At 40.8% G+C, this 25,228-nt stretch overlaps 2 protein-coding genes across 2 annotated transcripts in view; one reads left to right on the top strand and one right to left on the bottom strand.

Annotated features, from left to right (window-relative positions):
- The first annotated feature begins 1,596 nt into the window (after positions 1-1,596).
- On the top strand, positions 1,597-8,880 carry LOC141554550 (uncharacterized). Its single transcript, XM_074286547.1, has 2 exons — positions 1,597-2,013; positions 4,268-8,880. Exons 1-2 carry the CDS (start codon positions 1,678-1,680, stop codon positions 5,555-5,557), a joined length of 1,626 nt encoding a protein of 541 aa, XP_074142648.1. The 5' UTR covers positions 1,597-1,677; the 3' UTR covers positions 5,558-8,880.
- A 3,250-nt stretch (positions 8,881-12,130) lies between these two features.
- Positions 12,131-25,228, bottom strand: part of TK2 (thymidine kinase 2) — a 38,173-nt gene continuing 25,075 nt past the window's right edge. Inside the window, exons 7-10 of the mRNA XM_074286548.1 lie at positions 20,020-20,108; positions 19,222-19,301; positions 15,427-15,507; positions 12,131-13,062 (exon numbers count right to left, since the gene is read on the bottom strand). Of these exons, the coding sequence (XP_074142649.1) occupies positions 12,964-13,062; positions 15,427-15,507; positions 19,222-19,301; positions 20,020-20,108 (349 nt within the window). The 3' untranslated portion in view covers positions 12,131-12,963. The remainder of the gene's footprint in view (positions 13,063-15,426; positions 15,508-19,221; positions 19,302-20,019; positions 20,109-25,228) is intronic.

The following is a 25,228-nucleotide window of genomic DNA, read 5'->3' as shown; positions in this document are numbered from 1 at the left end:
AAAGTGGAACCCCATGAGGCAAAGATTTCACCAGCTGGTACTGAGTCTGCAAAGCCTGTGTGAGTCAAACTTGTTGATTGGAAAAAGGAGCTCATCAGGAGGGGTTCTCTCTGATCTTAGCTTCGCTAAAGACCTAGATACAAATCCTTCTTGTGTTCTTTTACTCTTAAGTAATCTGTTCTACACTTTTGTACTTGTTATCCTAATGCTTGCTGCTAGTTAACAAACATTCATTTAGTACCTAGTATGTGTCAGGCTCTATTCTAAGAGCTGAGGGCTGTCAGAGACATGAACCAGATTCTGGTGTTTTCATACAATCACATCCTTGAGTGAAAACATCAATTATACATATTATAGAGAAGTCCTCCAAATTGAATCCAGACATGAATTATCAATAGAATCATAGAATGTCAGAGATGGCAAGAGCCCTAAAGACCATCTAGTTCAATCATACTGAACAGAAGTCCTCTCTACTAAATCCCTGACAAGTGGTTATACAGCCCCTGCTCAAAGGCGTTCTGAGAGGGACTCATGACATCCTGAGACTGCCTATTTGACTTGTAAATATCGCTACCTCTTAGGTAGTTTACTCTTATAGCATGCATTTTCATAATTATTTTTTATTTCATTTTATTTGTTAGACCACGGAGCTGGGTGATAATAAAACAGAGACAAAACTGAGATGCCCTGGCCATTCTTTTGGAGAGAGATGCAAGGTGTGCAGGTCAAGATATATGATTTTGTAGATGTTGGAAATTCCCAGGGAGAAAAACCCTTCACCAATACAGATCAGTGACTCTTTTACAACTTGAAGTCTTAAAGGGCACCAAAATATTATGGGATTTTCCCAGTTGTGAAATCAGTGGCCAGAGCACTGGTCCTAGAGTCAGGAGGACCTGAATTCAAAGTCAGCATCAGACACTTACTAGTTGTGTGAACCTGGGCAAGCCATTTAACCTCATTTGCCTCAGTTTCCTTATTTGTAAAATGAGCTATAAAATAGCCAGGATCTTTGCCAAGAAAACCCCAAATAAGATAATGAAGAGTCATCCATGACTTTAACCACACCTTATTTGTACATAGTGTCTTACATGCTGTCTTCTCCATTTGACTGTGGGTTCCTTGAAAGCAAGGGTATCCCAACACTTAACATGGTGCCTGGCACATGATGTTTGTTTACTGACGGTCTGACTGTCTGACTGACTGACTGACTGACTGACTGACTGACTGACTGATTGTCTCTTCCCTGGGTTAAACATCCCTAAAAACTTTTCAGTTGAGGGCTAGATTCCAGCAGCTGCTTGGCTTCGGACCAGAGTGGAGGAAGGCCAGGACGAGCCTTGCCAGTTCTGAGTTTCGGACTTGACAGAGGAGTCTCACCTCATTCTCTGTTCTACCAGAAACAGCAGTATGGGGTGAGCCAGACTTCCAAACCATTTTCTCTTTTTGCTTCCTGCTGTCTTTCTGTACTTCCTCCTTCGACAGACTCCTCCCAATCTGAGCCCTCTCTGACAGCCAACCACCTGGGTCTCCCAGTGGAGGAGCCCTCGCTGGCCAATCACAGGGCAATGGGAACCCTTGCCAAGGACTTCCTCCTCCAGGCCCCGGGGTGCCCCAGACAGAGGGGAGCTCTCTCTCCCTCTCTCCGCTGGTACCTGGCCTCTGGCTCCCAAAGCCATGAAAGAGACAGACCCAGGAGCCCCCGAGCAGGAGGCATTGGAGCTCTTCCAAGACTACATCACTTACTACCGGGCAGGAGGCCGGGATGGACGGCTGTGGGCCTGCAGGCAGCCAGCTGTCACCCAGAAAGCCAGACAGCTCCTGGCCTCAGGGACCAGGCAACCCCGAGGACTCAGCTTATATGAGGAGGCAGTCACTGGTGGCTCTTCCCAGGGGCTTCTGGGGCAGGGAGAGGATGTATGTCCAAGGCTGGTGCCAGCACTGGAATTCCTGGAGCTCGTTTGTGTCAACCTCTTTCTCCTCCCCTGGAGGAGAGAAATAAAGTCCCTGAAGGTAGGTACTGATCCCAGAAGGTAAGGGACTGACCATCAAGGCATTTAACTTGGTTATCAGCTCTGAGGCAGGAGGGGAGGGGAGTGTCAGAAGAGAGAAGAGGAAAAGATAGGAAGGGAAGGGAAAGAAGAAAGATTAGGAGGGTAAACGTGGGATCTTTCTGCTCCTTAGGAATCATACAATCTTAAGATTTAATGCTGGAAGTCCAGCATTAAAGGGTGGAAGTCCACCCTACCCTACCCTCCTTTCCCTTCCCCTCCCCTCCCCATTTCTGACTTCAGCAGGGAAATGGCTTTTAGAAAGCCCTCTTCCCCAAAGATGAAGAAGAAGGAAATCAGGAGGTCTGGAATCAAATCCTTGGTTCCACCACCTGTGGATTTGAGCAAGTCACTTTTTGGTTCTGTGCCTCAGTTTCCTTATTTGTAAAATGAGGTCAATAAAACTTGCCCAGCCTACCTCACAGGAGTGTCATGGGCATCCAACAAGATTGATTATAAAGCACTTTGTAGATATAGGGCACTTCCTTCTTTAGGGGGAACATGTAAATATGCAAAGTACTATGTAGATTCTTACTATTGCAGTGGTTATATGATGGGAAGTCTTTTAACCACAATAGTGACAGCAAATATATATATCAAATACCTAATATTTTCAAAATCCTATTCTCAGCATTAGCGAGCAAAGGTGTCAAAGATAATGCCCCACAATCCACAACCGGATTAAAATATAATTGGGAAATATTTAATAAAATCAATAAAAGTACAATAAAACAAAGATAACAATATATCCTTGGTATTGGGAGGAAGAATCAAAGTGCCTGCTATTTCTCAGAGAGAATTATAGATTTAGACCTGGAAGAGACCATCAAACCTTGTTCTCTCTTCCCCCCATTCCCAATCATTTTGCAGATGAGGATACTGAGGTGAGGGAGGTTAAGTGTCTTGTCTGGCATGACACAGCTAATAAGAGTCGGAGGCCGGATTTGAACTGAGATCTCCTAACACTATCAAACACAGCACCTAGCTGATTTCCAGAGCAGAGCCATAACCAGCAGGGGACCAGCAGAGGTTTTCCATCGAGCACAAACATGCATGATGGATGACACTTCTCTCCTCTCCAGAATGTTGAATTTGGGGGAGCATACATCTTTCTTTGACATGCTATTTGGCATGGGGCTGATGGGATACTACAAATCACACAGGATTGTTAGGGGGAAACAGCAGCTTCCCACCCCACAACTCAGCAATCTACATTTCCTCCAAGTTCTCCTTACTGACATATTACTCTCTTATCTTCTAACTGTATTCACCTATAACAGAAAGTCCCTAGGCTATCTGGCCTGGACACCTATCCCATCCCCACAAAGGCCACCCCAGCTTAGTGGTGTACATCAGTCTGAAATTATAATAACCAAGACTGACCCCTGAGAAGAAGTGAGACAATGCACCCCCCTCCCTTCTTTGCCAAGCTGGGGGAACTAACAATGTGGAACACTGTATCCATGCTAGATTCCATTGATGGGGTGGTTAGTTTTGCTAACTTGTTTCCCTCTCTCATCTTCTTTCTTTACTTTTTGTTACAAAGCATAGTTCTCTGCATGGGGTGGAAAAGAGAGAGAATGTATTTGGAAATCAAAGTAATACAAAAACAAAAAAATCAATTAAAGTTATTTTTAAGAGTGTTGTTCTGAAAGTGAGGATTAAGTTGAAATCCCTTGCTCTGAGATTTATTCTATTTACCAAGCTGAGAAAATTACTTTCTGTCTCTGGATAGACCTCAGTTTCTCTACATATAAAATAGAGAAGTTTGATAGATGATCTTTACATTTCCTGCCAAGTCTTACACTCTATATCCTAATATCCTGCGCTCAAAGGTTCTTTCTGGTTCTTACATTCTATACTGTGAGGTACCTCTTGGCAGTGACATTCTATTCTGTGTTCTAACAAATGCCTGTCTCTTTTCACATCTCTTTCAGCTTTAACATTTCATAGTGTTTATTCTACCATTGCTATGCACCATACTCTAACTTCCTATGTCCTTAAATCCCTTCTCACTCTAACTTTTTATTGTTTTAATGTCCTTCTCAATTCTATTAAGTTTCTGTGATTTTGAGCTCCGCAGTCCCATAATTCCATATCTATCCATTAGACCCTGGGGATCCCTAGTTCTCAAATAGTAAGCAGAATCTTTCTCCCTTCATTGTTTGATTTTCCTCAAAGGTTTGCCTCATTCCTAATGCCTTGTTTTGTTTCAGACATTTACAGGTAATTTTGTCTACACAGTTCGGTCTGTGCTTCCAGAAAACATTGTGGAAATGATCCTGAAGAAAATAGGTTATGTTGCCTTAACAGCCACAGAATTTTCACTTGTCAGAAAAATAAACGAGGAGGAAGCAATGCAGACAGCATTTGAAATCTTCCTCACCAGAGTTGAATGTGAAACCATCCTTGAAATGTCTTCTGAGTCAGCTTATAGGGAGGAAGAGGGGACCCTTCTACAAAGTGCCCAGCCATTGGGGCTTCCAAAATGCAGGAAAGACATGGAGAATCATCCCAACCAGGTCTTCCCAAGCAACAGGGAGAAAGACAACTTGCTTTCCAACCTGAGGAATGCACAGAATCCAGTAGACAAAGACAAATCTGAAAGGCATTTGAGTGAGGTAACAGAGGATGGTTGTCATTTGAAATCAGATCTAAGTCTGCCCACGGGCCTATCTCCTGCAGATGTCCTCCCCCATGACCAGGAAGTAGTCCAAGATATTAGCAAGTGTTCAGAGAGTGATGAGTTCTTGAACTGCTACAGGGACATCTTCATTGGCCAGACGCCCATTTTCCCCAAGGACCTCCCTCTGGGCAGCCAGAGGAAGCCCCAGGCCCAAGGGGGCTGTGCTGACCAAGGCATCTTGGTCTCCAGCAAGGCTGCTGTGTCCAGAATCACCTCCATTCTGCCTCCCGTGGCATCCAGTGGTCCCCCCGCCCTAACAGTTTTTACAGCTCCAACATCCGATGACAGCAGTAAGGTCCCTGGCCCACAGGTAAGGCCTAAGCCAGCAGAGGGGGCAAACTTTGGCATTGCCACTAGGCCCACTCTTCCAGATACAAGTCCAGAGCCCCACCCTACCAACATTACCCTTCATAACAATGCTCCCTGGGGAGATGACTGGTCCAGTGAGGATGATCTGGATGACCTTTCCTCCTCCTTTAGCAGGCTCCAAATTAAAGCTCACAGTACTGAAAGTCTTGAATATTCTATTGAAGAGAACTTGAAGGTCACTAACAACCAGGCTACTGGAAGCCCCAACCATTCTGAGGGACAGCACAAGTGCCTTGATATACATCCCACCATTCAGCCAGCCTCAGAATTAGTGTGTGGACTGCAGAAAAGCAGCTGTTCTGAGAGCAGAAGGCAGCAGCTTCAGAGAGCTACACCATCCTTCCGCCAAGTCCAGGAGCCTCCAAACATTACCTACATTCCTCCCAGAAGTCTAGAGGTATTTCCACCAGATACCACCATCTGCACACACCATCAGGATGACTGTCGATGACTGGCTTAAACCCTCTAGGTAACAAGACTTTGTGTCTGTCAGGAAGGGAAATGAACATTCTCAGAAACGAGGGCTAGGCAAGGCATTTCTATTTCCTGCTTGATTTTGTGAATATAGGCAACGTCAAGGAAAACAGAAGTAAGGAACATAGAAACAACACGTCCTCCCTCTTCCCTTCAGGTTCTGTCACAAGGCCATCCAATCTTATTCCTGCAATAGTATGAAGGACTCCATCATCTCAGGAGACAAGAGAGCAGCAATCTGGATAAGTACAAAGGATGTGGAATTTGGACTCAAAATACCTAAGTTCTAATCCAGCCCTACCATCCACTGTGATCTGAGACAAGCACATCCCATCTCTGAACCATGTTCCTCAGCAACACGTGAAATAAGTATGTTAGACTAAGGCCCATTTCAATTCCAATGCTTTTATATTTTAATATTCTGTGTTCTAAGATCTAAGTTGACATTCTATGCTCTAAGAGCGCTTTCAGCTGACAATCTATGTTCTAAGACCTCTTCCAGCTGACATTCTATATTAACGTTCTGTGTTCTAAGATCTCTTCCAGCTGAGATTCTATGTTGTCATTCTATGTTCTAAGATCTCTCCTAGTTCTGATTTTCTATGTTCTAAGGCCCATTCAAGTTAGGACATTCTATATTCCAAAGTCCTTTCTAGTTGGATAGGAAGGAGAGTTAGACAGATTAGAGATTTTCCAAAGACAAGCCAGAGAAGTTTCACTACCACAAGCACAAAGATGGTGGGTTATCACAGAAAGACCTAAGAGTGTTACCTGAAAAATGTTACTTAGAAAAATCATGGAAAACTTGAACTAGCCAAGTAAACATGAAAAGATCTTGATATTTCCTGGTGCCTTGGTTTTCTCATCTGCTAAAAGTAGATGGTAATCCTTGTGCCTCCTCCCTCTTAGGAGGGATGTGAAATAATATATAAAAAGGACTAGATAAACATTGGGAAGCTGACATTATTTGTGGATCCTTCTGTGGTAGCTGCTGCTTCCTAACTCTTGCTTACTTTCTGCTCCTCCATTCTCCTACAGATAGCAGAGCAATTCTACCACCTGTCAGCACCAAGGAACCCTGGTGCTTTGAAGTCAAACAGCTAACTTGGGAGCCTGGTTTCTTAGCCAGCTATTATTATGGATAACACTTTACCTGTGGTGCCTCAGTTTTCTCAAATTTAATGAGACTTGTAGTAGATAATGATTATAGTTCCTTCTGGTTCTAATAGTCTTTGATGAATTCTACTGCATAGTCTGAGACTAATCTTGGTCTTGGTTAGCCCAGAATTACTGGGGTTTGAGCTCAGAGCCACTACTCTTATTGCTGGTCCCCCTATGACTCAGTTTCCCAATGACTGGAATGCCTGTCTTTAAGCCCTTATTTTTCTCCTAGTGCCTGCCCTTTTTACCTTCATGCTGCAGGTCTAGACCTCCTGACATCTATGCAATCAGCATGATCTCATCACCTGGTTATTGCCGGGCTTTGTCCATAGCCTCAATCCTTCCCCACCTCCACCCCAATCCCTGCCTCTGAACATATTGGCATCCCAGATCCCAGATTCTGCTCCAACTTCAGGATTCAGGATTAGTGCTCTGTTCTTCTGCCTGCAAACTGATAAGCAGGTCAAATTACAGTTTCCTAACTTTTCTTCCAGTTCAAAATCTTCTGATTTCTACCTTCTTGGTCTTGAATCTGCTTTCTAAACTCACTTTATTATGTGGCCATCTCTAGATTGAGAGCTGCTGTTTCATGAAATCTGCAGCCAGCTCTCCAAGCGCTACCAGACTCCACATATCTTTCTGGATGCTCAATTCTGGTCTTCCCCAGTCCAGCTCAATCCATCCCTGGGGTCTACTTTTGGCAATAAATATCCTTTTCTAATAAGAAGAGAACAGGGGCCCTGGTGGTACAAAGAACACTGGAGAGGGAGTTTGGATAGTTCTTTTTGGCACTAGCTGATGCAGCAAGGGACCACAAAAGATAGAGGAGAGGTGGCAAGTGCCAGACAAGCCAAACCACCATGATCACCACACCCATATCCCATCACATCCCAGTGGAGTCAGTCCAGGATCCTGGGCCCCAAAGCCCTGCTACCAACAATGTATCTCTCCTCCCCCAAGGATCACCAATCCCAGCTCCATCCCTGAAGCCACCATGCAGGAAATTCACCCTTTTGGAAATATGACCTAGCCTCGCCCCACCCTTCTCCTCAATCAAATCCTCTGATCTAAAAAGGAAAATTCATGGCACCAAAGTCCTTGGTATTGTCAAAGTTTCCAATCAAAAATGGAAATGGTTTTATCAATGGAAATGACACCATAGATGTATCGGTATTTTCTTTGCAGCTTTCCATCTGAAAATCTGTGTTATATTGTCCCTTCTGTGTTGTTTTCCCTTTAGAATATAAGCTGCTTGAGGGAAGGTACTGGTTTGGTTTTTCTCCATTTGCATTCCCAGCATTTAACTTAGTGCTTTGCACATCATTAGCACACACATGCTTTTTCATGCATTCATTCACAACATTCTGTGCTCTTAAAGAAGTCTCATCCCCCCCTTCCTGGGCCCATTTCCTCTTTTGTAAAATGAGAGGGTTAAATCAGAATTATAAGCAGCTTTCAATTCAAACAGAAATATCTGGTTTTGTTTTTGCTGAGGTAATTGGGGCTAAGTGACTTGCCCAGGGTCACACAGCCAGGAAGTGTTAAGTGTCTGAGACCACATTTGAACTCGGGTCCTTCTGAATTCAGGGCTGGACACCTACTTCCTTGTCCTTGGTGGGGCTATCCACAGAATGGGAAAGTAAGAATAATCAGTGTAACAGTAACAATAGCACTTTTCTATCCCTTTAAGGTATACAGAGCACTTTTCAAATGTGTCATCATTTGATGTTCCCAAGTTTGGGAGGTGTTATTATCCCCATTTTACAGATGAAGAAACTGAGGCAGAGGTTATCGCAGGGCTGATAATTGTGTGAAACACTCAGGTCTTCTTGACTACAGGTCCAGCACCTTAGCTGATGAGAAGGATCTTTAGTTCAGGCTAGAAGTTTCCCAATAACAATTTTTTTTTGGGAGGCGAGGGACTCCTAGACCTGTGATTTCATTAGTGTAGGGAACTCTTGGTAAGGAATCTCTTCCTATGAGTACGGACTAATAACTGCTCTGCAATACCACCACCTTAGACAGTCCGAGCCTTCTCTTCTGCCACGCTGCCACTCATAATAGCTGACATTCTAATAGTGCTTTCATCTCCCTGAATCCTTGAGGACATTGTGATCCAATTAAAAGAATCATGAATGCTACAACTGATTTTGTCTGTAAACCTCCACCTGCTTACTCTGCCTTTCTTACTAACAAGAATTGATTTTTTTTTTTCATTTTTAAAGCAAGTTTGAAAAAAAAAAAAAAAGATTATAACAGTTGGGCAAAGATAAACTATTACATGAACTAACAAAGTATTTTTTTCATTCCAAAGCACAAGTTAGAGTCCCAGAATGTCATGGGAAACAGCTCCATGAGTTGGGAAAAGACCTGGGACTAGAGAAAATATTTAGATTCCAGATCTCTTAATGCGCTAAGTGTTCTCCACCTTAGAACACTCGCCACTTGTGTGATCGTGGCAAAGAAAGTCAGTTCCTCTCAGCTTTATTCCTTTGTCTATAAAATGGAGGCAATAGTTGTAATTGGTTATTATATCTCACATATGTCAAATGAGAGTATATGTAGAGGACTTTAAGAACCTTGTGCTGCTATAAGTATATGAGCTTCTAGGATCAAAGATCTGTAAGTTAGAAAGTCAGCATGTCCAACTACTTCATTCTCCTAACAAGAAAACAGCCCCATGGAGGGCAAGGTCCCACCGGTGACCTTGGTGCACTTAAGTCCAGAACTATCCTGACTATAAGGGTCCTTAGGACAAGACTGTTGTTACATGTTAAGAGAAAACATGTACTCTCCAATAGGATTTTTAAAAACATGTGGGCTCATTATGCTTTCCAAAACAGCTTCTTTCTTTGCCATTTACATTGGAAAAAAAAAGAAAAGAAAGAAAGAAAGAAAAGAAAAAAGGCATCATAATAACAGCTGGCATTTGCATAGCATTACATCCCTCAAGTCCTTTGGTCCTCCCAACCTTGTCAGGTACACAGTAGGATAATTCTTATTCACCCCTTTAAAGATAAAGGGGTATTTAAGGCTGACATAAAAAGTAACTTTCATCCCACATTCCAACTGAGATGTGCCAGGTCTCTCGAGGTGCCCGATCCAATGCTATTACAACTATGACCCCACTGACTTTCACATGGAGATGAAGTCTTAAGTGTTTTATTATGATTTACTTCCTGTGGTCCAGCTACAGAAGATTAGTGCAGTACAAGACAGCCTGGAGAAGGGAAAACTCAAGAGGCATGGGAAGTGCCTTCAAGCATTTGAGATCCTGTCATGGGGAAGAGAGATTCAACTTGCTGTTTGGCCCCAGAGACAGAAGCAGAAGCAAGAGGTGGACATTTCAGAGAAGCAAACTTCTGAACCTGAGCTCAGGAAAAATCCCTAATGAGGAGAGCCATCCAAAAGTGGAGTCAGTTGCCTGGGAGGTAGTGGGTTCCCCTTCACTTGAAAGGGACAAAAAAACTTGCTGAGTGTGTTACAGAAGGAATGTTTTTTCAGATGTAGACTAGACTACATGGGCCTCTGAGATCCTTTCCAACTCTGAAATTCTATAATTCTCAATTTGTAGCCCAAACTTTTGGTTTTTACAGATAAGAAACTGCGACCTGGAGAGGGAAAATTACTTTCCTAAAGTCAGAAAGTGAGTTAGTGATAGGGTCAAAGCTCCTGATTCCTGTCCCAATGTTCCTTTCAAAGTCATCCCTCTAGAATAAAGAAAAGAACAAATCATTTGAACAAGCTCAAAACCATTTAAAAGCAGTGGAGGAATGTAAGTTGAAACAAGCCTGAGGTTTCATTTCACACCTTGCAAATTGGTAAAGATGACAAAAGGTGGGAAGATAGGAAGGTTAATACTTTGTTGGTGAAGTTGTAAATCAATACAATCATTTTAGAAAATGATTGACCAGTGGTCCTCAAAGTTTTTAAATAGGGGGCCAGTTCACTGTCCCTCAGACTGTGGGAGGGCCGGACTATAGTTAAAAACAAAAACTCACACTCCGTCTCCGCCTCTCAGCCCACTTGTCATAACCCTTTGGGCCACATAAACGTCCTCAGCAGCCGCATCTGGCCTGTGGGCTGTAGTTTGAGAACCCCTGATCTAGACATTCTCTTACTAAGTTTATTCTTCAAGGAAGATATAAATAAGAAAGAAGTTCCCACAAAATATTTACAGCAGCACTTTTTGTAAGAATTGGAAACAAAGTAGATGCTCAATAACTGGGGAAAAGAAATTGTGGCACACTAATGTTATGAAATATGACTTTTCTCTGAGAAATGATGAATGTAATGAATACAGAGAAGCGTGAAAAAATCTAAATGAAGTAATGGCTGCAGGGTGAAATAAGCAGAGCCAAAAAAAAAAAAAAACCAATATACAAAAATGCTTACAATATAAATAAAAATAACTTTCACAAAAGTGAAAGTTGTAAAATTACAAAAAATAAACAACCCAAGACACCTTCAACTCAAGTTATTTGCAAAGAGATCTACCATATTGTACACTGCACATATTTTGTGATTTTTTTTTTCATTATACTGCTCAATTATGCTGAAATTTTTCCTATTTGTTTCTTTGAAGAAATGCTATTTTGTGGGAAGACTCTGGGGTGGGAGGAACTAGGGGAGGGCTCCTAGAAATTACAATAATGTAAAAAAAAGATATTAATAAAAATATATTTTTTAAAATATAAGCAATGGAGCAAGGAGTTCCTTAGAGGCCATGGAGTCTTGTGATATTGCCCTCAACTTTAGGCTTGAGGTAAGTCCTAAAAGGATAAAAGGAGGTAGTCAATAAGAGGGGAATGAGGTCCCCAGCTATCCTGTTCTTTCCTCAACATTTAATATGCCCAAATGAAAAGAGTAATTTCTCTCAAAATGAAAAAATAATATATTTGAATATCACAGAAAACTTGCAATGGCATCAGAGAGAAAGACCCTCAGAAATCAACTGGTCTAATTTCCTGTCTGCCAGTTAAAAACAGTGACTTCAGATCAAATGTCTATTTGAAGTATATATCCACTTCTATTGCTGACATTCTAAGTCTTTTTCTCTTCACTGAGGATCCTAAAACCACTTCCAATTGCATTTATTTGAGCCAAAAAGCCAAATGGCATGCCTCCAAGTATAATGGGGTACAAGCAGCCCAAAGGGCAGGCCTGTGGATCTGAGATCCCTGCGTTAGGGCACCCCAGATTGTCATCTCTTCTCTCCTTGAACAGGACTGTAAGAAAGGGTGTCATTCAGAAAATAAAGCCTTTGTGCTCATAAAAGTTACATGATTTCATGCCAATACAAGTAAGCTGCATTTCAGACCCAGACCCTTGATGGAGTTCAAACCAGGATGTAACACCGTTAATATTTGATGAGACCAAATACAACATTGGTTTGCAAAAACAAAAAATCCAACAATTGTTTATTCCCTTCAATAACTTGGCAAACAAAATTACCAGACAACAATGACACTTGGCTCCATTCAGTCCCCCGACTTTCTTTCTATAAATACAAGCTCCCATTCCCATGCTCACAACAAAAGGCTGGACTATCCAGTTGTCAGGAGGATCTGACTCTACCACTGCAGCTATTCCTAGGTCATCAAAAGTTTGGATTTGGACAATAAAGGATTGGAAGTCAACTATTCTACCTCCTACAATTGAGCTACACAGCAGAAAAAATCATTCCAAGTCTTCAATAATGGCAATGACCATGTATGCTTATGGAGGCTGATGAACTTAATTAGATGATGAATGACATTCAACTTCAATTAGGATTAATTGGTCCAAATTTGCTAGCGCAGCACTCGTCAGCAGTCAGTTAAATGGCCTGCCACATAGTTATGCTAAGTGATTTTTTTTTTTTTTTTGGCTAAAAATCTCAGGCAGGTCACATCCTCAAATCAGGTGGATCGCACCAATAGACTTCATGGTAGAGACTTAAGTAATAGAAGAACACCCATGAAATGTACTGAAGACATACATGTATACACAAACCTGTATATCCATGTATACTTCAATAGTTAGTATACTGAAGTAGACATATATACATATACACGTACATGCATTTCATGTTATAGCATGTTGCATGTGTATGTATACACATTTACTTTTATTAATTTATGATAGAAAATTCACTTGAGTGTACCTCAAAAAGTTCTTCCTCATGACTAAAATGACAGACCCTGACAGGCTGCTACTACAATCACATAGGTTTTCCTGGTTCTACAAGTGATGTTTCATATCGCCTGCAGTTAATATTTGGTCCCGGTTTTTCTCATAGAGTTCCAGCATCGTCTGCGTGTCCTGGTTGGCCTCAATTACCTAAAAAAGAAGCAAAAAAGAAGGTAGCTGATGAAATTCATTTCTATAATTATCCAGAGGACCCCTCTCTGAAAGAGGAAGAGGTTAATTGTTGCTTTACCAATGAGATTCAAATAAAGGAAGTGGTCAAACCCATCCCAGCATGCAAATTCTATGGATCACAGGACAAAGCTAGAAGGGACTTCTGAGACTATCTCAGCCAATCCTTATATTTTACAGATAATGTTATAACATTAGATTGAGCTCCTCAAGAGCAGGGATTGTCTTTGTGTTTATTTGTATCCCCAGCATTCTGCTCAATGCCTGACATAGTAGTGCTTAATAAATGGTTACAGACTGAATGAACAACTGACAGATTGGTTCCCAAACTTGGGTCCATTCTCTACCCTCTCTTAGGTCCTGCTCACTAATCCTAGAATAGCGGCTCTAAATTTTTTTCCAAGTAGACTCTGTACCTAACCGTGTAACAATCCAGTGAAACCTGTGGACCCACTCCTAGAATAGTGTTTTTAAATGCATAAGAAAACTATATAAGATTACAAAAGAGAACAATTATATTGGAATGGTTATTAAAGAGTATGTGTTTATGTATTATTTATTATTTAAATATACACATATATTTATATATGTGTGTGTGTATATATATATATATATATATATACACACACATATTGGAAGCCCATGAACTTTAAATTTTATATTTATATATATATATATATATATATATATATATATGGTTAAGAATATATATATATATATATATAGTTAAGAATATATATATATATATATATATATATATATATATATATATAGTTAAGAATCCTTGCTCTAGAGTCAAATATAATATTTCACTTATCTGGAAGTAATTTAATTTAGCAATTTCATCTACATAGAATGTATTACTTTTTCAGTCATTTCAGTCATATCTGATACTCCATGACTCCATTGGAGTCTTCTTGGCAAAGATACTGGAATTGTTTGCCATTTCCTTTTCCAGCCCATTTTACAGATGAGGAAAATAAGGCAAACAGGGTGAAGTGACTTGCTCAGGGTCACACAGCGAGGAAGTATCTGAGGCGAGTTAGAACTCATGAAGATGAGTTCTCCTCGTTTTTCCCCAGCACTCTGTGCACAATGGCACCCCATTGTGGTCCATGAAATATATAGCCATAACAAAAAGGGCCTCCTGAGGCATCTAATCAAATGTCTCCAAGAATATAAATTAAGTTCATGCAATTCACAGAAGAACTCTTTTGGCCCGTGTCCAATCTACTGGCTTGTTTTAGAAAGGACTCTAACAAGTTAGGATAAAACTAGCATCTTCAGTCACAGGGGATGGCAGTTTCCTCACACTTGTGAGGAAGACAACTGGAAGAAACAGAGCGGCCAAAAATGACCAGGAACAGTTGCCATTCATGTTATTCTCAGCATATTAAAAGCTGAGATGTGAAGGGGGACACACACAGCTTGATGACCATCACTGGACATGGCCCAGAACAGCCCCTTATGATGACAGGAATCTTCCAAAAAAGTATGAATTTTGTTTTGTGTACTCTAGGTTTTCCAGGAAGCCTGCCATTCTCAGGGTTAAAATAAAAAGTGTTTTTGTTATCTGGACAATTCACTTTGGCAGGATGAGTGCTGCAGCTAGATCTGAAGAAAGAGAATCTGGGTTCAAATCCCAGCTCTGACATTTACCTCCACTTACTGTGGAGGAAACAGGCCTTCGTTTCCTTAACTTGAGAAAAAACATAGCATTTGTCCTACTTCCCTAAGAGGCTGTTGTGAGAATCAGACATATTTACTATCATGGATGTAAGGCTGGAAGGTACCTTAAAAGTTATGAAATACAATATCATAATTTTTACAGACAAGGAAGTTGAGCCCCAGAGAGGTTATGTGATTTTCCCAAGAACACACAACGATGCTGAGATTTAAACACAGATTTTCTAATTCCAAATCCAGTGTTCTGAAGTGTTTTGTAACTCCATGAAGCACTACAAAAGTGCCAGCTGTCACCATCTTTCTCCTTATCCGTAAAATGTGGATGGTCACACCTGTACCATTTACATCAAGAGACAAGCACCCAGTGGGTACTTTTAAGTACGTTAGAAATGTGAGCTACTGCTACTATTACCCTCCCAGAATAATCTAACCATGTCCCCCTGAAAAGAAAGTTGAGGCATCCTATTTAGAACCAGATGATGTTGGCTCCTCTTGTAAATGAACTCTTGAGGTTCTGCGACTTCCCAGCCCCTGACAGATGGCTAGTGCCTCATTCCAGCTCATAGCATGATGAGTGTCTTTCTGGAAAGCCCCAAGACAGCCTGCTGTTCTTGTGAGAACTGGGGTAAACATACTTACCAGAACAGGAGAGGGCACTTTGAAGAGGGTTTGCTTAATGAGCCACTCCTCATACAGCTGGTGGATGGCTTCCAAATATTCCTGTAAAGCCATTCAAACACACAAAGCTATGGTGAAATCTCTACTTCAACAAAATCTCCCTCAGCACTCCAACTTTGGCCATCAAAGGTGACGGTCAAATATAGCTACCAGGCTTGGAACTAAGACTTGTAACAAAAAGTGGCAAATACCATTCAACTTTTGATAGCAGATGCAATTGAGAAGTTTGGCCGGCAGAACAACATACAGAAGTCTCTGTATTTTGGGCAGCTGGAAGCTCTCCCAGATCCTCAGACCATCTATACCTTCACCTAAGCACTTGGTTGTGCAACTCTCTGATGCATTTATCACGTGTTATTGTAAATTAGTTACATGCATTGAATCTCCATGGGCCAAGACTTGGTATAACAGAAATTGGAATGGGAGTCAGAAAACCCATGTCTCCAATCTCAGATCTGTCACTCAGTGCCTGTGACTTTCAAAAAAATCAGTTAATTCCTCTGGGTCTCAGTTTACTTATCTGTAAACTGTGAGGGATTCAATTAGATGGTTCTTAAGGTGTCTTCATCTTTAAATCTTTAATGTGCACAGGGAAGGGGCTGTTAGAGCTCAACTTTGCACCTCTAATATACCTAACCTAACCTAATTCTCTAAACACAATAGCTGCTTTAACAAGGTTGATTAATGATTGAATGAATGATTAAAAAAAAAAAAAGAACACTGAACTTGGAGTCAGAACAATGGATGGCAGCCCCACTATTTACTTAGTAGCTGTGTGACCTTGGATTTCATTCTCTGAAACTGAGGGCGGCTTCCCTCTCTGAGCCTCTGGATATTCCTCTGATCAGAGATTTTGTAGGCGAATAGGATCTCAGAGGAAATGTATTCTGACTCCCTCATTTTACAGATATGGAGACTGAGACCCAAAGATCATAGAGGGGCATCACAGACATCACATCCTGGTGTTTAATGCTCCTCTCCACAGGAGATGCTGATGCTGCTCCTTGAAGTCCCGACCTCCTTCCTCACCCACCTTCTGAAGATTAATTCAATCTAATCCAGTAAGCATTTATTAACATATGCTGTTTTCAAGGAATTATGCTTGGTGTTGGGGATGCAGAGACAATTTGGGAAATAAATTCTCAAAGATCCTTTTGCAAGGATATAACATGTAGACAGAGAAGTATGCAACTGACCATTTGAGGAGATAGAAGGCTCACTGACAACTCAATGGATCAGGTAACTGATTTATGAGCTAAGTCTGGAAGGAAGTTTGGAATTCTAAGAGGCAAAGGCAGGAAGGAAGAACATTTTGTACTTGGAGGCAGCTTGTGCAAGAACATGGAGGTGGGAGATGAAGTCTGGCTGAAGCGAGAATATATGAAAGGATCAGGCAGGACCACATAGGCAAATTTCTCTGCAAACATAAAGCACTATATAAATGTGGGCTACATTTATTATGCATTGCATTAAATTACAACCATCTGATACATCAAGTTAGATATTTTTCCACCAAACATCTTGCTCTCATCTCATTAGTGCAAACTTCTGCCTTCCTAGCTGTCGCAATTCAGTTTCAAGCCAGCAAGGCATGAGACTCCCATCTGTCTTGCAGCTTTGACTCTTACCTCTCCAGCAGCAGCTGGTCTCCTGCCTGGCCTCTCCCCTCTCCCAGAAGACCACTGCCTCTCTACGGGCAGCTCACCCCAACCCTTCAGTCCTTCCTGCCAACAAACCAGTCACCTTCACAGCGACTCTCACAAGAGGCAGAGAAGGAAACTCTCCCACATTCCATTAGGCCTCTGAATGTTTGGCAGCCACGGCAATTTCCTAACCAGAATCTTGGAACGGTACCACTGGAAGAGCCCATGCGATCGCTGTTTCTGTTGTTCGCACGACTAATTATTTTCCTAATGTTGAACCAGCCTTTTATCCCTGGAATGAATCCAACTGGGTCACAGCAAATAATTTGGGGGCCGTATTGCTAAAGTCTCTTTATTAGGATATTAGCTGAAATTTTTATTTCAGTGTAGAAGAATCATCAAGCCTTAGAACTAGGTAAAACTTGGGATCTAATCTAATTGTCTGCTTGAGGCATCAATCACCAGCCTAGCCATCCCTTTCTTTTCTGAACATCCAAAAGGACAAACACCACTCTGTTCCCTCATAGTTGTAATAAGGAATATGTTGAGAAACCATAAAACCTTGATTTTTAATCACTAGATGACATAATAAAAATGCCTTTTCATTCACTCTTAATAGCAATAGCTAGTTTTTATGTAGTGCTTAAAGCTGCAGAATGCTTTACGTTCTATCATGTCATTTGATTCTTATAACAACCCTGTGATGTAAGTGCTGTTATCATCCCCAGGCAGAGAGATGACGTGCCTCGGCCAAGATCACCCTGAGGCAGAATGAGGGCTCGGACCCCAAGTCCAGGGCTCTATTCATTCATTCCACAGTGATGGGCTTCCTTCTCAAACCAGCTTTCAGAAATGTTAACAGATCTTCCAGAGGGAGCTGACAGATCTTGGGTTTTCAGAAAGATGAACAGCTAAGAAAATGCCCGCTATAAGCCTATAAGAGAGTTGGACTTTGCTGGCGCAGCTCTACTTTATAATATGATTACCACTATGATCATCATTCATGGTAATTGCACTTAACTGTATTCCTGTACAGTGTATCTGTGTTAGGGCCTTATTCTTCTTGTAAACCATGGAGCGCCATAAAGGCAGAATCCATCTTAGTAACCCTTTAACTCTTCCCTAGTACAGAGCAGGGATCCCTGCATACAGCAGAAGTCTAATAAACATTTGCTGCTGGGTTGGGCTCCAATAGTGATAGTTTCTCCTTCAAGAAGTGACCTTTCCTTACTGAGTTCTGCAGACCCAGGAGAAATTAAGGGCTGACAGCAGCAGTGACACTGGTTTAGCAAAACCGATGTCCTTATATGTAAAGTTCCCACTTCATAATTAGTAGGGATAGTAAAGAGAAAACAAATTAATTTCATAATTATTGAGCACTTACTGTGTGCAGAGCACCATGCTAGCACTGGGGAAGAAATGGTGCTTTGTCAGACATGATTCCTGCCCTCGGGGGGGTTGGAATCTAGGGAAAGGCCTGGAGGAAGGAATTGCATAAATATGCAATACATTAATTTTGCAATCATTATAGCGCAAAACAGGCTATAAAAAGGAAATAAGAACAGAGAAGAAAAGCACAGCTTTCTTCCCATGTCTCATCATGATGAGAGTTCTCAAAAGTGACGTAAGGAGAGAGGAAGTTCTAGAAGGACCAACAACAAACATCTCTCTCAGGCACGTATGCATATTGGGAGTTAGGCAGGGAGAGGCACAAAATTTAGGTAAGACACAGAAGGAATGAGAGAAAAGACTAGAAAGGCAGGTTGGCACATCGGACTGTGGAATGTCTTAAATACCAGGAAGAAGAAAGGCTTTTGTACGTCCACTAACAGACTGGATAACTATGGTTAGGGGACCAGCCTTAGTAAGTCTGGAGATGCTCAGTGATTAATTTTTTTTCTAGTCACAGCAAAGAGACATAGTGCTGAAGACTATCTATGAAGGCAAGCAGGGACAGGAATCTCCTTCAATGGATAGTAATCTGCACAACAAACTCTCCGATCCTTGAATTATTACAGTAAAGGGAGAGAGGAAGGAGAAGCAGCAAAGGCACAAATAATAAGGCTGGAGGAAAGAAGGGGTTTGACTCTGAATACAGAAAGGGTTTCCTTACCAGTGGAATGATTTTTTCCTCCTCTCTGCATCTCATCTTCAATCTTTCATAACAAGTCTCAGGAGAGGTCCGGAGATAAACTGCCATTAGGAAACAATATTTGAATGTGCAATCACTGGGAAGAGTTTTACAACACAGTTATTGAAAAACTGCCTTTGACTTCTGTATGCAAAAGCCGATTAGTGAATGGCAAAAAACTAAAGAAATGGGAACTAGAATAATCATCACTAAAAACTCCTACATCATGGGGCTGGCTTCTTCCACAAGCTTAATAAGAAGTTGCACTTAAGGTTTGCAAAGTGCTTTGCAAAATATGATCTAAATTTGATCTTCTCAAGATGAGGAAACTAAGGCAGAGAGAACTTTCAATTACTTGCCCAGGGTATAGATAAATGTAAATATTTGCTTTTACAATTAGGTCCTAATCAGTGTAAATAATGAATCCTCCGAAGTATATATTCAATTGTATGTATTCAAATTCAACTATTTGAAGTTAAAATTATATAAAATATGGTCTCTGGTTCCAGCTCTTATTGCTTCATAGCTATTCTTTTATCTTTCTCCTATTAACTTCTAGCAAATTCAGTGTTTTTTCTACTCTACTAACTCTAAGCTCTTCCATTAGATCATGAGCTTCTCGAGGGGAGAGGGATGTCTTTTGCCTTTTTTTCTATTCCCACAGTGTCAGGCATCCAGGAGGAGAATAATAAATGCTAACTACCTCTAACCACCTCCTTTGTCCAAGAGCTTCAGCATGGAAAAAGAAACTTCAAAGCAATAAAGATTTATACTGCTTACCTATCAAATCAACTGAAACATCGATGTTCTTCACAATCCAGTCAAACCATTCAGATAAGACCACATAATCCACTTCAGGCATCTTGCCACTGAAAGGAGAAAAGCAATCGTCACCACTCTCCTCCATGCCATAAGGTGCCCCATAATACCCCAAGTATCAAAAACCATTGGGGCTGACCAGTCCACGCCAGCTCTTTGCCTTTGCATCAGTTGACCTCTCTCACCTGCCTCTTCATCTAGCAATCTTTTGTCTCCTTCAAGACTCAATTCAAACACCATGGCCTACATGATGAACTTCCCCAATTCCCCTCCCAGTTGCTGCCTCCCCTGCAATTTTAATTTGTATATGTTCCATATATACTTCCTCTATTTACATGTTGTCTCTAGTCAGAATAAAAGCTCCTGAGGAAGAACTATGGTCTGACATATAATAGGTGCTTAATGGATGTTTCTTGGTTGACACACACACACACACACACACACACACACACACACAGAACACACGTACATGCCTTGGGTATCCCCTCAGAGGTTCCTATGGTGACGAAATGGCACTATCCACCATTTCTCTGGGACAACTTTTGTTTCTCTGCTCCTATGTACCTCTGTCTCCTTGTTCTCTCTCTTCTCTGCAGTCTTTGATCCTGTGAATCATCATTTTTGCAATATCTATAAGAGGTCATATCCTCCATCAGTGAATGTTCCCCAACACTCGGTCCTGAACCCTTTTCTCTATACTATTTTACTTGGTGATTCCACTGGCTTCCACAAGTTCAATTATCTCTATAATGATTCCCAGATCTAAAGACCCAAATTTGGTCTCTTTCCTGAATTATAGGCTTTTATCATCAACTACATACTTTTGGTCATGCCCTGCAAGCATCATAAACCCAACATGAGCAAAATGGAACTCATATCTTTCCTTCCAACCCTCCCCTCTTCCCAACTTCCCCTAGTATGACCAAGGATAGCACTATCCTGGTATCCCCAGTCACCAAGCTCACAGCCTTGTTGCCATCCTTAATACCCCACTCCCATCCACCCCACATAACTAGTGACATAACTGGTGAGTTTGTCATTTCTATCCCTTCCTCATACAACTGGATACTGGTCCACATCCTTATCACTTCTCTTTACACTACTCTAATAGCCTCCTATCAGGTCTCTTTGCCTCAATTCTCTGCCCATTCAACTCCATTCACCACAAAATTGGCAGTGATTATTTCCCTGCTCATTCTCCTGCTCAAGGAGCTTAGATGGCTCACTATTATCTCTTGGATTGATTATAAGAAAAATAAATAAATAAAAATTAACCCCCTTGTTTGGTATGTAAGGCTCTTTACAATCTGGACCTATTCTAGCTTCATAATCTTATCCCTTTTTCCTCTCCATGAACTCTACCAATCCGAGACACTGGTCTAATTATTATTCCTTATATAAAACACTCTTATCTTCCATATTTATGCCTTTGTAATGACTGATCCTCAGCCCTAGAATGCTATATCTCCTTCCCTCTACTCTGGCCCTGCTGCTGCTACTTCCTTCCCATTTAAGATTACCCCTCTATCTACTATGTACATTCTTGAAGGTATGCTTTTATTTATGTTATCTCCCCATTTAGATGGTGAGTTCCCTAAGAACAGAGGCAATTTTTGCCTTTCCTTGTATCCCCAACAGCTTAGCACAGTGCCTGGCACATAGCCAATGCTTAATAAGTGTTTGAATGACAGATTATTAGAAACTTGAACTATAAGATGACAAAAGTAAAAGGGACCTTTGAACCTAAAATGTCAGAGTTTTTAGAAAAGAGCCTTAGAACAGAAAATATCAGAACACAAAATCACAAAATGTCAAAACCAAAAGAGACCTCAGAAAACAAATGTGGGAGCAGGAAGGAATCATAGAAGACAGAATGTCAGATGTACAGTAAAACATAGCATGTCAGAGGTAGACAAGCCTTACAACAAAAAATGTTGAAACATGGAACCATAGAATGTCAGAGCTAGAGAGAACCTTAGAGGTTATGTAACCTATCCCCCCTTCATTTTACAGAAGAAAAAATATGGCCCAAGAGAGGAGTGACTTCCCCGTGGTTGCAGAGCTTTGAAATGGTCCCGGCTCCTAGAAATCAAAGGTCAATTCTATGGTGATTAGCAGAAAGTCAGCACTTGGCATCTTAAAAGAGTTTTCCTAATCATTTTATCTGAGAATGCTTTTCCCCAAAGCAAGGACAGAAATGGAGGGGAAAACACAAAAATCACTGATGTACCACATATGCCATCTTGTGGTTACCAACAAGTCACTGTTTTCCAGAATAGATGTTAACTAAAAAAATAATAATAATCTAATGATGAGAAAAAAAAGATTTAAATCAAACTAAATTTCTGTCACATTGGTTTGCCCTCAACACTTCATTCTCCTCCGCCAAGAAAAAAATTCCCAGAAGATATAAAACCATTCTGAGCTAGAGAAACTATTTTCTTAAGCTCTTATTTTCTTAGGTCTTATTCCTCATTCATCAAAAAAGATACATTTATTAAGAGAACTGAACAACTGAACCAACATTTTCAATATTATTATGATTACAATTAAGTTACAACTGACTCAAAAGCATCCATGTTCCAATAAATTTCTATCGATAGATACTGATTCTATTGATAGACCAATAGGTCTATCAGACATGGATTAGCCAAAAGCCTCTGTCATTCTACAGATATTCCTTAAATGCTTGTTCTAGGCAGAACACAGAAACAGAAAAATGATGTACAACATAGTCCCTTATAGATTTAAGGAATTTATAATCTAGTGAGGGGATCTGGATTGAACGAAAGGATAAGACAAGGTAGAATATGAAGCAGACAAAGGAGAATGCAGACAAAGGAAAATCTGAGCAGGGAGGAATCCAAGAAGATTTCATGAAGGAGGGAATACCTGAGTAAAGCCTTAGTATCCTATGAAGAGGTCTTATAGATCATAAGAACAAAGATTTAGGACAATAGATTTAGAGCTAGAAGAAACCTTTCATCCAAACCCTTTGTTCTACAGGTTCTATGACGCCTAAGTAGAGTAAGTTGCTGGTTCAAGGTTACACAGACAACAGAGTGGCAAAGAACCATAGAGATCATCTAATCTAATCCCCATATTTTGCAAATAAGTAAACTATAGTCCAGAAAGGAGGAACTGACTTGCTCATAATCACATGGATCCTAAATTGCAGAGTCCAGATTAAAACTCAAATCCTCCGAATCTCAAAATCCAATTTTCTTTTCATTGAGCAGCATCCATAACCAGTCTTGGAACAGAACCAAAGTCTTCAATAAATGTAATTAATTCCCTCTTCCAGATTGAGCTGCCATTTAATAATCAGGTTCATCAAAAAGAAAAAAAAAAAAAAACAATTACTATAAGTAGCATGTGTGGATTATTGTTCACATTTTCGTAGATTATAAATCCTAACCACTATCAAATCCTGTTGCATGGACTCAAAAAAGTAAACAGAAGGTCCCCAAAATCAGAAGGAAAAAAAAGGTAACCAGTATTTTTGTTATTTTCAGTCATATCTGACTCTCAGTGACTCTTTTAGAGGTTTCCTGGGCAAAGACACTGGAATGGTTTGCCATTTCCTTCTATAGCTCATTTTACAGATGAAGAAACTGAGGCAAACAGGGTGAACCCCAGGGTCACACAGCTAGAAGTGTCCGAGTCTGAATTTGAATTCAGGAAAATGAATCTTCCCAACTCCAGGCCCACTAGCGCCACTTAACTGTCCAACCTTGGTATGCTACAATCCAAAAAACTGCATTGGATAAGGTGTCATTTTCAAACACCCTGGACTGACACCCAAAATACCAAAAGCTTCAAGAAAATGATCATTTATCTTGGGTTAAAAGATTATTTTTAGTTGTCACTGAATGGCAGCCATGGAGAGCCTGAATCAAAGGAATTAATCAATAATCCAAAAATGTGACTGCAGTCAATAGGTTCAGCCTCCCAATCAAGCAAAACTCAAACCAGAGCGGTGAGTGAATAGCAAAATGCATTAGTTGACATTTTAGGTCTTCTCTTTTCTATGTCATGAAAAAGAATGAGACAATCAAAAGACAGCCAGCAAGCTGCTGGGAAGAAAAGCAGAATGAGAATTAGGAGAAGTGAGCTCTCATTCTGACTGACAATAAGCTGGTGACAGTAGGTAAAGCACTCTCCCACGTTGGGTCTCAGCTTCCTCCTCTCTAAAATAAGATGATTTACAACATCTCCTCCAACTCCAACAAGAGCTGACGCATTAAGGATCTCTTCTAAGCCCAGAAGTCTACAATTCTATGATTCTAAATGTAAAGTCTTATATATCCTACAGCTAGACACTCTAAGTGAACAAGAACAAACAATGAAGATTGTTTCTAATGATAATAACAATTGACATTTCAATGCCATTTTTAAGAAACAACACACTCTCCTCATGATAAATCCTATGAAGTAGATTTCTATCATTACCATTTTATAGCGGAAGGAACTAAGCCTCTGAGACAGTAAGGAATTTGCCCACATTCATAAAGATGCTTAATAAAACCATCTGAGGTGGGATATGAATCCAGTTCTGTTGTCTAAGGATCTATCCACTAGGATTTCATGTGATAGAAGACAGAGAAGGTTTGAGCTGTAACTTAATAAAGGTGACAAAGGCTTATGGGGAAGAAAGATAGGACTGCTTCTATTTGGCCCCAAACAGTGGCCCTGTGACTAGAAGTTACAGGGTGACAGACTGTTTCAGAAAATCAAAAATTCTGAGTTGAAAGAAAGCTTGGAGGAGCTTCCTGGAGAAGACCATACCCCACCACCCCATTCCCGACTTCCCCGCACCCCCAAGCCTCATCCAATCCTCCAGGAGGTAACTGATAAATTGGTTAACTTGCCTTTGCCTAAAGTAAGATGGCCCTCACCATCCCGCCAAGAAGTTCTCATTTGGAGCCAGACCTTAGAAAGTTCATCCTGACATCCAGCCAAAATTTTCTGGACTAAAATTTCCTCCTAATCCTAACTTCTGAAGTCAAACAGACCAAGACAAGTAAATCCTCCTCTTTGTTCCTGCTTTTAAAGTCCTTTTCTGTTCCTCTGTCTCCTCTTCAAGAGGTTTGATCCAAGGAGGAAGTTTCTATCCACTAGAGTTATTCAGCAGTAGAATGAACTTCCTGAGGAAGAAGATGAAGATCCC

This window comes from Sminthopsis crassicaudata, chromosome 2 (assembly GCF_048593235.1).
Source record: "Sminthopsis crassicaudata isolate SCR6 chromosome 2, ASM4859323v1, whole genome shotgun sequence".
NCBI lineage: Eukaryota > Metazoa > Chordata > Mammalia > Dasyuromorphia > Dasyuridae > Sminthopsis > Sminthopsis crassicaudata.
Note: the sequence above shows the minus strand (reverse complement) of the source record. Positions and strands in the feature narration are given on the sequence as shown.

What these genes read in the sequence shown, in the direction of transcription:
- LOC141554550 (XM_074286547.1), top strand. Translation starts at nt 1,678, where the DNA reads ATGAAAGAGACAGACCCAGGAGCCCCCGAGCAGGAGGCATTGGAGCTC. An exon ending in GAGAAATAAAGTCCCTGAAG is followed by an intron (nt 2,014 to 4,267) that starts GTAGGTACTGAT and finishes GTTTTGTTTCAG; the next exon opens with ACATTTACAGGTAATTTTGT.